The sequence below is a fragment of the Mytilus californianus genome, unplaced genomic scaffold, assembly GCF_021869535.1.
Source record: "Mytilus californianus isolate M0D057914Y unplaced genomic scaffold, xbMytCali1.0.p SCAF_11, whole genome shotgun sequence".
Classification (NCBI taxonomy): Eukaryota; Metazoa; Mollusca; class Bivalvia; order Mytilida; family Mytilidae; genus Mytilus; species Mytilus californianus.
Window position 1 is genome coordinate 51019533 of NW_026262593.1, and position 15621 is coordinate 51035153.

Consider the following 15621-nt stretch of genomic DNA (forward strand, 5'->3'; position numbering starts at 1 on the left):
TCAATTGCAATGTAAATTACTTAATGAATGTATGAGTTTCTCTAAACTTATGCTTTGTATATAACAAATTCGATCGGCCAAGTGTTCTAAGTTGTCCAACTACCGTATCAAAAGTCTGTGAACACTAATGTTGAAAGTTCGAATCCGCACGTGACAGGTGCTTTCGACTCCAATCTAAATTGACTAAGATTTCAGCCTTCCTGCCGTAGGTCGATGGTTCTCTTCGGGCACTCTAACGTCCTCAACCAATTAAAACTGATTATCATGAAATAGCACAATAGTATTGAAAGTGGCGTTAAACACAAATCAATCAATCAAACAAAATAGCCTTCGGCTGTTTTCTGCTCTATGGTCGGGTTGTTGTCTCTTTGACATATTCCCTATATCAATTCTCAATTTTAAAATGTATCAATCATTAAGTAATGACAAAACCTTATAAAGTCATCTCACAACCATATAACGTAGCATCAAAATCTCATTAAGTAATACCAATATAATATTTAGTAATGCAAAAACAATATTTCGTATCCTCGTAACTATAGCATGTTGTGACAAAATATCATCATGTAATTATAAAACTTAATCACGTTATCAATTTTAATTTTATGTTAGAGCGCTAAATAGGTCACCTTTGGCGTTCCATAAAAGTCATACATCTATTATCTTCTTTAAACATCGTGATCATTACAAGGGTCTAAATATAAATATAAGGAAGGTATACATTTTAACTTTCTCTTCATATTTAATACCATGTCGGGTCTTAGTGCTGGATTATCAACATTCGCCAGCTGCAACAAAGGAGGTTCAATTCCTCATTTTACGCGGCACTTGCAAAGCCATCCAAATAATTTTGAAGCTTTGACGTGGCGTGGAAGAGCATATAGTATCATTGGTCAAAAGGATGAAGCATTGGCCGACTTCCGACGAGCGGAAATGCATGGTGTTGGTCCACAAAGGTACCTAGCAGCGTCGCTGAGGTCCTCCGCGGAAGGAAATGGACAAAAATCAATACAGGCATTATTAAATGCAGTGAAAGCATATCCAAAATGCGGTGAAGCTTGGAGTGAAATTGGTTCCCTACAGTTTTCTGCCAAGGCACACGACGAGGCATTACCAACGCTAATAAAAGCTATATTTTGGGGAATCAGAACAGTGAGACACAAAGGCCATGGTATTATTGGTCAAACCAACATGTCGGCGACATTTATTATACAAAACATCAAGTACCAAACGCAGAACCTTACTACAATACGGCTGTTACTTCATGCAACACATTTACCATTGCTCATCTTGGAATAAGCAGATGCAATATTATCAACAAGAATATACCCGAGGCAAAGATGCGCTTTCAGACAGCAAAAGAGTTAAACCCAATACTTGTTCAATGGGGAAACTTTGCTGAATTTGAAAAATGTGTTGTTTCAGATTTTTACAAATCTGATACATCTACTGGTCAACGTAATCATGGTAAGTCTCTCAATTTTGACATTTTTTGCTGTGTTGGTGATTGCAGAAGTGCAAAAAACAAACCGTATAATTCTGTCACTAAAGTTTTGCCTAATCATTAATAAGAATTGATTCCCAAACATTTTAATTCTTAGTACCAATTGAAAGTGACAATCCTCAATATATATATACATTTATATTTCTCTAATTCTTTGGCAATTTAACCCTTTTTGAACCTATTGTTTAAAAATAAATAATCAAGGTTTAGTTGCTGATTATCTGAGTAGATGATTGGTAAAGATAAAAGGTAATAAATTTTATCAGCTCGAAGGACCTGTTAGAAAAATTGATCTTTTACTACAGGGAAATTAAAGCGTTTTTTATCATTTTTTTTCTCCATTTGATCTAGATATGCATAAATGAAGTGTTTCCGCATCAATTTTGTATGACGTAGAAATGAGGAATGTTAAGGAACTCGAATGGGAATTGATTTACCAATTATGAAAATTTATTTGATATGATCATTAGAGAAACATATTCTTACATTGTTACTCATGGATTATAGGATTTATCCAATCTTGATGGGTAAATTATCTAATGTTAACGTCACCGACGAGGCTCGGACTTAAAAATTAGATAATTAAACTATCTCAATTTTATAAATCCAATGTTAGAATCTATATGTATAAAAGTCTGAAGAAAATTACAAAATAAATGAACCAGTTAAACTGAATCACAGTCGGTCATGACTATAAGATATTCATGGTCATCATTTTACAGCATTATTACTAAAGAAGGAAATTTGCCAGGTTGTCAGAAAAAGCACGACCCCCAACCTGTAAGATATATAGTTTCATGTATGCAGATTGTTCTCTAAGTAGCATAATTATACATTCTTTTGTACTCGGAATATGTGTGTGGTGTACACACGGACAAATTTGTCAATACCATACGATGCACCTTAATTGTATTATATTTTTATTCTAGTTATCTATCATTTATTGTTATTTTGAGATCATTATGATATAAATGTTTTTAATTTTTTTTGTTTTCTCTTCTATTCGGGATCTAATGTAAATAAAAGTTATTGCTAATTTTTAAGGTGAAGCGACTTCTTCCGTAGAATCACAGTTTTCCAAAGTCACCATTTCTGAAAAAAATGCCGCTAGTGGATACTCATCATCCAACAGGGTTGTCGGTGCTAGGCAAGGTAAAGTTGGTAGTAATGGTGGTGGAAATAGAGGCGGCGGAGGAGGAAATGGAGGAGGCAATGATGGTAAAAACAAAACGGATACATTTAGTTACTTAGTTGTACTTGAATTGGTATCAGAGACAGCGTCTGTTATCTACTGAGTATTCCTTACCATATAATTGATTTCATGCATCTGAACATCTGAAGTGTATCCTCTACAATTTAATCAGCACAAAGTATGGCCTTTTAAGCAACCACTGACATGTTAAATTCTGTTACATTATGTATGACAGTTTATGTGTTCTAGCCCTGAATTATGTGGTTGTAGTTTATTGTTATCTGCCTATTGCTATTAATACAGCTACTTACAGTTTTTGTTGTTGAATTTTCAGCATTAATAAGGCTGCTGGGTTTTTTGCTTGAATTATTTAAACTTTTACCAAACCGAAGCCTTTTATAGATTATTATACGCTACCGTATTGGGTTAGTTCTTGTAAAATGCTGAATGGACTTAGTTGACTCAAATCACAAATGGTACCAGTTCAAATAATAGAAAAGAAATGTATGACGGTCCAAGTTGTCATCATAGATTGTCCAAGTTGTTTCTATATGCAGTCCGAGCTGTCGTTGAATTGATTTGTTACCGGGGTTGTTTTTTTTTTCGTTTGAAAGTTAAGGGAGAGTACATATAGGGCATGCATAGTGGCAAGATACATTTGTTTCCAGATTAGCTTAAAAATTTGACAGATTATGATGATTTTGCGTTGATTCATGCGCATGGGAAAATAGTCAAATAAATTTTGAAAAGAACTTAGATCAATTTAATATAGCTGCCGAAAGATTGTATCTGTATAGGTTTCAAAGGTATTTTAGCTATTTGCAAGACGTTCAATTGACTAGCAACGAAAAGGCATTGTAGTAGATGACAAAACTTTCAGTAAGTGGTTTATGAATAAGATGCGAAAGAACAAATGTCTAGATTCTATATTCTAAAATTATCAGAAATATGTGGGTGTGGATATGATTAAGATCGGTTTTATAAATATCCTTATAATCCTCATTCTTTAAAACTCAACTTCATATCTCTACATTTGTAGGAGGTGATGACGACGATTACGTGTGGAATAAATTTAGAAAGACATCAAAAATGACCAAAAAGCATGATGATGGAAGGCAATTCAAGAGAATAGGTGACTCTAAGTATTGGCTGTCTAGAGACAAAGCTGGTCATGGTGGGTCTTTTTTCAAGGTCTTTATTGAAAAGGGAAACACATTAGATTTTATAGGATCAGTACCGATAAGAATTTTCCACGAAAAGGTCATTACAGATGAGTCGTATCTATTACGCATTTTACACGAAGGTTCTAAGCTTGAGGATTTCAATCTACTTCCAAAACAAGAGTCCCACAAAGGCGAACAGATAAAGATGAAAGATCTACATGGAGTGTAATGCAGTGAGAAGCGGATTAATAACTTACACAGACCACTTTTACTTATACCAATTGCACATTTAACTATGTTTTATCTTATCAGTGATTCTGTTATCAATTTTATTTGTTTACATGATTTAATCTAATTTGACATACTGATGTATCTTAATGATGATTATATATTTCAAATCATAATTTTCAGATATGTACTTGTAATTAATTGTAGTTTTTTAATTATTGTGTTGTATGTATTTTCATGTTGAATATTGCAATTTAACAGATTAAGTCTGGGTAGGTTTGGCAACATTTAGAATCCTTCAAAATGAGGTCAAAATTGAATAAATTAATTTGATTATTGATAAACTGACTAATTTTTTTTATGAATAATTGCGAAAAAAGCTCCTAACTTATCTTTTAAACCAGAAAAAAAGGTAACACTTTAAAATACAAGTAGATTACAAGGAGTTTAGAGACTTAGATAATGTGATCTACTTTTGCTGAATTTATGGTTGTACAATTTAGCATTTAAAGGACATTCATAACCAAAGTCAATTTAATTGTATAAGGTAATAGTTACATAGCCGAACTGCCGCTATTACTGATAAAGGTTCAGAATGTCTGTCTTACATTTTTGTATAAATGCACCCAATTTGAAGAAAAGAGAGATGGGCATTTATAATTAGGATACAGGTTATAATGATTATGTATTATAATATCGTATCTATAGAATAACACTTGAAATGCAATATTAAAGATAGAGGGATATACTTTAGTTATTTTTACACTCTAATGTGCCATTATCGGAATGATTGAAACATGACATCTTATATGGGACATCCACTAAGGTCAACTAATTTCCGATATATACGATATTATCGTCTACAGACGTTTCAATATTTCAATACAATGCTGAACAAACAAACTAAAATAAGAAAATTCATTACGAATTTGCATTTAATGTGTTTCTTAAGAAAATAAATGTCGTTCTGATGAGTAAAATACAGTGTATAAAAACTAAGAAGACATGGTATAATTGCCAATGAGAAAACTGTCCACTAGAGACCTAATATCGTAGAACTAATCAACTATAGGTCACCGTACGACTTTTAACAATAAAACAAACTCATACCACAAAGCAAGCTATGATATATAGGTCACGACATCAAGCCTTGATAACTCAAAACATAGTGAAAATTCAATCTGTAGCCTATAAATGATAGGAGTTTATCTGTGGTAAATTATTGATTAATTACCGACTTCTTACCGCCAAGTGACAAATATAACATGCATATTTAGGATGAAATGTTAATGCAATAGACAAATGTCCTCCTATGTTGATGCAGGACATATTTATATCACATAAACATGGTAATTGAATATACATAGAATATTTTTCATTAGACGGTAACATGTCATCATTCAAACAGGTTTCATACACCTTGGTGTAAATTATTAATTGACTTCAAGAAACTACCCTCAGTAGACTACAAAGCTACTGGTAACACAAGGTTAATCGTAAGGGGATTTTTCGTTATTGTCACCCCCTTTCCACATGCCTCACGACATTGGAAGACATTGTCATTGTCTCCGTTTGTTCAGCTAATCTTCCGTTCGACGTAGCAAGTTATTCCTCAGCATATGAGATCGTTTCTACGATATACTTGGTCGGTTTGTTTGTAATTATTTACACTTAAGCATACTATACCTGCATTTATATTTCACAATTTCTTCATAAGAATGAAATTAAGGCAATTTTTAAACTATTGAAGTCTTTTGAAATCTTCTAAACGCTTCTACTTTATGACGACTCCGTCACCAAAACACCTCCACACTTATAAGGATTGCTTTTTTATGATATGTACTTGTAGTTGACCATGTACATAGTACACCCTGTGAAAGCAAATTATCGCTAATTTCAGTTGATGATTCGGGTGAGAGTTATTATAAAGTTAACGATCTTTTACAATTGTTGCCAAACTGCACGGTAATGTCAGTCCAAGACATTTAGAAAAACTTTTACCACCTTAAGGTTTCGTGTCATCACTCAGGGTAGTTTCACATACACTTATAGTATAATACTGTCATTCAATTACCTTAATTTTTTAGATGTTCATAGAACTTGCTACAGTTAGATCAATCATACAACAGCCAGTAATATTGTAAAGTATTGTGTAGGCAGCCCTTAGTCTTCTTTCGAAAATATAACAATGTATTAAATATGGAGGATGACATTTTGGTATGTTGTAACAATATAGTGTTTTCTATTCTGGAGTATTACACAGTACGAAATATCATATGAATGTCAACATCATCAACTAGTCAACTTACTCATATAGCAATGTAATAAAGATGAGCGTGATAAAGCACTATACACTACTGTAACAACAGCCCATGAAAAGGCTGTGAAATGTCTGTGAAATATCACAGGGCCGTGAAAACCCCGTGAAAATACCCTGTGACTTTTGTAAAAAAAATATTTCTAAAGGCCGTGAAAAATATTTGATGTTAGAAAAAGACCGTGAAATTTCAATATCCCGTGAAAAGGCCGTGATAATTTGTCCTTTCATGCTTAATAAAAAATATCACGGCCTTTTCAATGGTTGTTAAAACCAGTAAAAAGGCCGTGATATTTTTTCATGTCAATTTTTTCTTATCCTTATTCAGATTTAAAACATCCCATGTGATTATTGTAATATGGTCTAATTATTTCCACTCACATTTTTCTAAATATCCTATAAACTTTTCATTATAAATATATATGTCTGTTTAAATATTATTATATGCAATACTACTGTACAGGACTGACTTTTAAATGGAACCATTCATTGTTATAATTAATGACTTTGTGCCAATAAATATTTTGTATTTAAAGAAAAGTATTTTGCTTCTCGTCTGTACATTATTATAAACAATGTAAACATTAATTTTAATATTGGAACCGAAACATGTGAAAACGAGAACTTCCCGGAATATCAGACGCCGAAGGTCGATTAATATTTACTTTATAGATGCAAGACGAGTGACAGCAAGTTTGAGGTAAGTTAAGTTATTAATATTTTATTATTTTATGCATCATATCACCAAAATGTTGATGACGTTTGTGAGCATTTCTATTGAACTGATTTTCACTGAATTTGCAGAAACCGTGCAAACATGCATGTGATATATTCACTTATATTTGAGTCTGTTGCACCTGATTCCTTTAATCATTTCGGTTAATGTTTTCTAAGACTTACCGGATCCTTTAAATACGATTACGGTTTTGTTTTGTTTATGTATTTGGGGAAAAAAAGGGGGGGGGGTCCTTTTCCCCCACACTGGCCACGTAAAAAAATTTGACATTTATGTACAGTATACTACGTAGACATAGACATAGATAATTGGAAATGATTATAATAGCAATAAGTATCTCTGAAATGGAGTTCACTCTGATAATCAGAGGCGTAACCTTTGAATGTGTCGGGAGCTATTTGAGTATTTTCTGACTTGGCCGTCGGGACACAGAGTTCAAAAGGGATTAATCAGAGGCGTAGCAGGGAAAGTATTTAATATTTGTACGGCAAAATGTCCTTTCTAGAAGGGTTTGTGCCATATCATAAGAATAATTGGTATGGCAATGAGGTGTTTAAAAAATAATTGGTATGGCAAATGTGCCTGCAGTAAAAGTTGCTACGCCCCAGCTGGCCCCCTGTAAAAAAAATTAGCTGTGACTCATTACGGCCACTAAGTCTAGACAAGTTTGGCTTTAGCCATACATATTATTACTTCAAAGAAACATTTAAATTTAATAGTCTGTCTTAAAAGTGTCTTTAGTCTTTAAAAAAATCAAAAAAAAATAATATAAGTTGACAATACAGAACTTCGTTAACTAATGATGCCATATTGGATAGGGGGCAAATTTTCTGGAAAATGGTATGAAAATATGGGAAACCCTATGCATGTTTCCAAGTGGCTGTTCTGTTTCAATAATGTTTTTTAGTATTTTTCATACCATTTTCACCTCCAGTATGAAAATCTGCCCCCTATTCAATATGGGGTCATTAACCGTGAAGTCCTGTATTGCATGGAATAATATTGTAGCTGTTTTAAGTACATGTATGTACATAAATGCCAAAAATTAATTTGAATATATAAATAGTTTTTTTATATACATGTATAATATATGTAATTTTTCTTTATTTATTCTAGGAATGAAGAGCAAAAGGATATAGCAGTCTTTATATAAAATAGTTCAGAAATCCAGTTGGAAAGAAGAGCTTTTCAGTTAAAAGTATTTCCTGGGAATTAACAGGAACTTCTATAAATGTTTTTCTGGAATAGTTATTCAAAAGGGCAGTGAAGTGAAGGATTACATTAGACAAATATTGCTGAGGTTGTAAAATCAAACCCAAGAGATATACAAAATTTCTACAATACATGTTACAGCTGACTTTAGCTTCTTAATCACATTGACATTTGTGTGCTTTTATGTTTTCTTTACATAATTACTACAGTTCTATTAAAATTAATATTTTTATTCTTTGTCACAATTATTACTAAAAAAATACAGCATTTTAATATGGTTTTTCATAGTCTCACTAGCATTGTACTTAAATAAGTTGTCTGTAGATGTTTACACTAGGTTTTCAGGCATTTCACTTCACTTGATTGAAACAGCATTTAAATTTTTTGTTAAATTATGACCTAAAAAATACATTTAACATTTAACAGGAGTTTTCACAATCAGTGAATGGCTGTTTATCACAGTAGTACATGTACATTCCACGTTCTTTTCACAATGGGCACATAATTTATCACGACTTTTTCACGGTGTACATTTTTGTTTTTCACAAGGTTTCTACGGTCTCTTTACCCAAGTTTTCAGTTGGTACCTTTTCACGGCCTTTTCACGACAAATAAAGGCATATACTGTACTATATCTACATTTCACGGTCTTTTCACAATGGGCACATAATGCATTATCACGACTTTTTCACGGTGTACATTTTTTTTTCACAGGTTTTCTACGGTCTTTTCACCAAAGTTTTCAGGTGGCACCTCTTCACGGCCTTTTCACAAACTTTTCACAGCCTTTTCACAACAGTCATTCCACGGCATTGTCACGGATAAGTTTCACGGCCCACCGTAAATTAACCGTGACAAACACTGTAAAAATCACCAGCATTTTTACGGACATTTTCACGGCCAATCTACGGGGCATTGTTCCAGTAGTGTATATTATTAGACTACATGTTTGTCAGTGATTTTTAATGATTCTTTTCTGTCATATTTGTTTTTCGTTTATTGTTTTAGAATACATAAGGCCGTTTTTATGTTTTTGTTTTTTTGTTTTTTTTTTTTTTTTTGTTTGAATAGATTTTAATTTTGTCATTTCGGGGCCTTTTCTATCTTACCAAATGGTATGGGTTTTGATCGTTGGTAAATGAATTACGGCGATTTATTCTTACAACTTCGTCATTTTGTCTCATGTAATTGTTTTATTTTCGATCGAATCACATCTTCTTGTATTTATATCTTCAAAAAGGTGTTCCAGTCAACTCAAAAACTAGATGGTAATCTTTGTGTGATGAAATATGTCAAATTGAATGAGAAACTGAAGCAATGTACATGTATGGAAAGTAGGTTTCGCCGTATCAAGCCAGATATTTTGCATAATTATAGGAAATAAAACTAAGCAAAGTAGAGATTTCGATAAAACGTATGATTATAATTGACTCCTTGTATAACAGGTATTTTTGTAGCATTAATAGTGAATGCATTTTGGGAGTCTGTGCTTCTACTAAATATGCTTAATTGTTTAACGAAAAATACCACATACTAGTAATAGATAAAATCGACCGATTATCACAAATGAATTCACTATACCGTATATGTAAACGACAGACATAACTCGAATTATTTTTATGTGTAGAATTGAATGGGACTGATATAAAGTACAAAATTTCCCCCAAAAGCCAAAAGATTTTAAAATAAATTTGAAATAAATGCACTGTTTGCCACCATAATTTTGATTTTTAACCTGTCTTAAACAATTTAGGGCATGCAATGCTAATATTTCGGATATAATTTGTTTTCACTGAAAAGAATATGAGTTACCCATTAAGTTTGGGTTGGATGTTCATTTCAGAAGTTATCCATTTCTTTCAGGAAACAGAACGTCTTATTTACATGACAAAATCATCTAAGAACATTTTCAAAAAGATAAACTTAAATTGTCTCCTAATCGATGTATATATATGTCATGGCCATTACTCAATAAACGACAGACATTGTAGAACCGGCTTGTTGTAATGTTGTACTGGAAATCCTTATACTTGAAAATTGCATACATATTGAAATCATACATATAATTGTGAATTATTCCTACGAGCCTTCATATGAAACTGGACCAATATTCATTCTGGATGATTGTTAGCAATTTTCTGTTAATGCTTTCAAAATACTTGTTAACATTGTCAGTTGTTGTTATGCGTATTTAAAACATTCACTAAAAAGACTTAAGTAATCTGCATGTAGAAATTTAAAAACAACATTAAGTTAAAATGAACTGTATACAACATCTTTCTTTTGGAAGACACAGTCATTGTTTTATCTTATGAGTATTTTATAAGTTTTAATTTCCATTTAAATAGTTTAACATGATGACGTGACTGTGAACCGGATTTGCTATGATTGATTGATGTTTAACGTCACTTTCAGCACTAATGACTGTTTTGTGAAGGCCAGTTTTTATATGTGGAGGAGGCCAAAGTGTCCAGAGGGAACCATCGACCTTCGGAAAAAAACTGACAATTCTAGTCAATTAAGATTGAAGTCGATCACACCTGCCACGTTCTAACTTACGACCTCATCAGTGTTGAAAGGCTAGTGATACAGTTGTTGGACAACCTAGACCACTCGGCCACCGGGTCCTCTTGAATTTTTTATGTACAAAACATAATTGAAGAGAAACTCATACATGCATTAAGATTATTGACATTGCAAATGAATTTGAATCAGTGAGTTAAAGAATAACTGAACACCGCCATAAGCAGATGCGATCACCTTTGTGTCAATCAGTTTGAACCTTAGGTATGAGCGTTTCAAATGTAAGATTGACTATATTAAACTTTCAACGAAAAAACATATATCAGGTTTGTAGATCTATATCATAATAAATGATCGATTGATAAACACAGCATATAGTGAAATTATATAACGATTTTTCTGAGTTATTTCATATCCTAGATTAAAGAATACAGTACATCTTCAAAATAATCTGTATATGAATAAGTCGATCTGCTGAATCCATTTGTTTCACATTTCACATTCAAGCAATGCTGCAGAAGCGTATCCTGTCGACGTTTCCGATCTCGCTGTTTTTGGGGATGATGCGATTCACTCCGTTTTTGTTATTTTATTTACCTTGATTTGTATTTTAAATTTCTTAATACTTTCATTCAAAGCTCTAAATCCATGTTCGGATTTGGCTATACTTTGGATCCTTTTTGGTTTTACTATCTCTTTTATGTATTTTTAAGGAATTAGGTTTTCAAATATTCACTGAAGACACATTTATTGTGGAAATTTGCATCTGGTGCAGTACAATTGGTACTGTTAATATCAATAATGAGATTTGATTATCGGTAAAAAAACGACTGAACATGCGGCGCTTATGTGCAATCATCTCCATGTAAGGTGAATTCACAAGTCACAAGCATATGCTCTAAATAAGGTCGAATGATTGTCTTGCTAGTCAATAATGTCTCAGCGAAATATATGGGGTTATTTTGACAAATGAAACTTTTCTTATTTCTAATGATTCATGTTGTATTTTTGGTTTTAAACATTTGCAACGTGCTTTGGTAACCCATTATATCGTATAAAAACCGTTTACGATTTCGAAGCATGTGCCGCTTTCAATGCACTTTAGACAACTATATATGTCAAAACTGTTGATTTGTCATTACAATTTATTTTAAGATAAACATATTTACTTAAACACTTTTTGTTTATATTGTAGTAAAAAATACAGCGAGCAAGGTTTGTTGTCGGTATTTAAGCAAGAAACACCTCCCGGCATTGATCACATGAGTAGCATATTTACAAAGCCTAAGGATAAGTTAAATCATATACAGCATCTCTCTTCTGGCAAATATAGTTATTGTATTATCCATTGAGGTCTTTCTTTTTTATAACGGTGTCTGCTCCTGATTCATGCTTTAAAATGATATCAAAATCTTAAAGGTCCGGTTTAGAAAATGCATCTCCTAAGCGTGACTCACTTTTAAGAACTTCATCTTTAAAAATCTGTTTGGATACAGATCCTTCAAAGTCCAAAGAACTTCCTTTTTCTACAAATAGCTTGCAAAATGAGGTACCGTGACCAGCCTTATCCCTCGACAAAAAAATATTTGCTCTTGCCAACTTTTATAAACGCCCTTTTATCTGCATGCTTGTATTTTTTGCTTGATTCTTTCTTTATCCTGTCCCAATTTTCACCTAAACATGAAGGAAAAACATATATATATATATATTTAAAACTTTTCGATTCCTAACATCACTGAAGAGACTTTAATTGTCGAAATCCGGATATGGTGTACAAAAAATCTTTGCACCTTTGTTTGCGGTATACCATCTTCGCAGCAAGTTTATTGTTTTCTTTTTGGTATTAAATTTATAGTTAAGATCCATTTATTACACCTTGTGATCCGTTTATTTTGCAATCGTCAATGGCAGTCAGCAGGATTTAAGAACATTTGTTGTTCGACCTGTTAGTCAAATGCATTTTGTTAAAATATACTTTTTCACTTTTTTGGTCTTTTGGAAAATGTTATTTGTGCTGTATTGAGACCCCTCTAACAAGAAATTTGTTTTGCATGCACACGTATAAATATTGCGGTTTTTATCCAACGCAATCATAGGTTTGAACGTATTTTCAATTTAGACTTGTTTATACTTAAAACGGATACTGATGTCAAAAGTATAAAGATAACAGTAAACATGCAGTTTGAACAAGGTATTACTATTTGTTTTATTTTACGCCTGCAATTAACTTAAACTTGTTCAACTTGAAATTGAAAATGATTTTGCTGTTTCAAAACTTATCAAAGATACAAGGCTTATAATTTTGGACACCAAAGTCGCGTTCCGTCTTCAGAAGCCTCGTCAGATGCGTTTAAATTGAATCCAATTGAATGCAAAATAAAAGACGAAGTTGTAGACAAATACAACTAAGGCAATTTATATAGGGAAATGGGGATGGGGAGTAGAAAGACCTTAGTTTTTCAAACTATTCAACGTTTTATTTACAGTAAATGTACACAAAAGAACATATCAATGATATTTCATGTCAACACAAGAGTGCTGACAATTGGGCTGGTGAAACGTCAATCAGAAGTGCCGCTCAAATTAAAACATTTGTAAGGCCAAATCAAATAACAAGTTGTAGAGCTTGAATTCCGCAAATTACAAAAAAGTTGTGTCAATAACGACTATGGCAATCTATACCTTGGGGTAGAAACACCTTAGTGTTTTAAATATATCAACATTTTATATACATTAAATGTACAGAAATTAACATATTTTCTCAATTGAACTGTTTCATATTTTTCATGTCGCGGCCTTTAAAGCCGACTCGTTGTTGAAGGCCGTACGGTTGCCTATACTTGCTTACATCCACTTTGATGGGTAGTTGTCACATTCGCAATCGTACCTGATCTATCTTTTTTCATATATAATATTTGATATCACCACAAAAGTGCTGACTACTAGGCTAACCTCGGGAACGAAACGTGGACATTGTTTACCATAGACTTTTCACACACGAGAACAATTACTTTCATGGAGAACGATAAACGTAAGTTCTTTCATGTTGAATTCGCTAACAAAGGTTTAGATGCATATAAGCAATATTTTCAACAAAACAATCTGTGCAGAATACACTACCTGCTTACTTTAAAATTGAAACTACTTCCTGTCATTTCATATACATACAGGAAACCTATTATCCCAAGATTTTTAACCATAAGAGATTTTTATAGACCTTTACCATTAGGGATGGAAAATCTAAACCTAATCAATGCTCTTGTACATTGTCCCCTCACAAATATCGTGCAGCTGGTAATGTTGTTACTGGAGATCTTTGCATTGTAATCAATGAACAACTTCGAGAATTGTTAATGATAGATATAAAAAATGAATAGATAAAGCGCAAGCTAGATAAACCAAAGCACCACACTTTATATAAATGGATCAAAGCTGTTCGGTCATTCATTCATTCAGAAGTGCATCAAAAATCTACGATGTGCAACGAGCTCACGGCTGGTTACTGACCCGTGCAAGAAGCCCAATGTTGTGAATGTTTTATCCTGTCCTCAATGTTTTTGTTTTGGCGTTAACTGGTAAAGCCTAAAAAAAATTGTTTTATATGCAAAACTCATTGTTTGGAATGTCTCACTAAAGAACTTGGAATTCACAATAATCTGGTTGTCCAGAATATACCCCTATATCGTTCATGAAAGAGGAAATTGTAAACAAATTATGAATTCGTCCTTCTGTGCTTTTGTATTTTATATAAGAAGGACGATGTAATCTGCACTTTTTATACTAGAACTCTTATATTTCAAAACGTTCTTGTAATTAACGATATAAAGCCGGGGGGATGGTCTGTAGAAATATTGTGATTAGGTATATTCAACCTGCGGTGTCAATCAGAAGCGGATTCTTAAAAATTCTAAAGCTCTACCCTATAATTATCAATCACAACCTTTACGATTTTACAGTAATATCAAAATCTGTGATTTTCTCTACGCTTTACATTTCTATTTCGTATGCCCAATTGAAAGATCGACTACATCGTCTATTTAAACAGTTTCTTTTCTACAAAAAATGGGAAACGTAGAAAAAAACTGTTCTTTCCAAAAACAAATACAGCATATATCATCAAAATGCTGGACTGTTTGATCGACAACATATTTTTTAGTTTGTTGGATTGATATTACAGTAGACAGTCGGTATTCCTGTGAGTACTAATGTGCACTACTACTGGCCGACTTGTCCTCGTATGTCCTAATGTGTCCTGTCCCGGCGTCAAACCTTCACATTAGACATTTTAAAACGTTTTGTTTGCTTCAGACAGTAATAAAATTTAACAACAAAAAAAAAAAGATTTTCAGTTGTTTTTTTTTATTTATGAAAGACATCAAATATGTCCGTTGATATGAACGAAATGTCAGTTCATCGTCTTAACCTTTAAAAGTCATCAATGACCTAACGAATAGCCAAGGGAAATGTCGTAATATCGTCTCGTGATGCTGGATAAGCCAATCAAATTAACGCATTTTTCGTATCACTTGTTCGTATCACACTCCTTGTACTGTGATACAAGAAATATCTCTTCATGTAAAAATAGATGACAGGCCACAACCGTAAGAGAAAAATGAATTGAAGTATTTTCCAACAGATGCTATCAAGCACAGCTTTATGCTTACGTGTTACAGGACGTCAGTATGTAATGAATTTTGTAAAAAAAAGTAAGTGGTCTATAATGACAGTGGACCCATGTGTGTTTTC

At 32.8% G+C, this 15621-nt stretch overlaps 1 protein-coding gene across 1 annotated transcript; it reads left to right on the forward strand.

Annotated features, from left to right (window-relative positions):
- Window positions 1–727: 727 nt before the first annotated feature.
- On the forward strand, window positions 728–4431 carry LOC127720270 (uncharacterized). The gene is made up of 3 exons (XM_052226771.1): window positions 728–1467; window positions 2549–2722; window positions 3736–4431. Exons 1-3 carry the CDS (start codon window positions 1341–1343, stop codon window positions 4086–4088), a joined length of 654 nt encoding a protein of 217 aa, XP_052082731.1. The 5' UTR covers window positions 728–1340; the 3' UTR covers window positions 4089–4431.
- Window positions 4432–15621: the final 11190 nt, after the last annotated feature.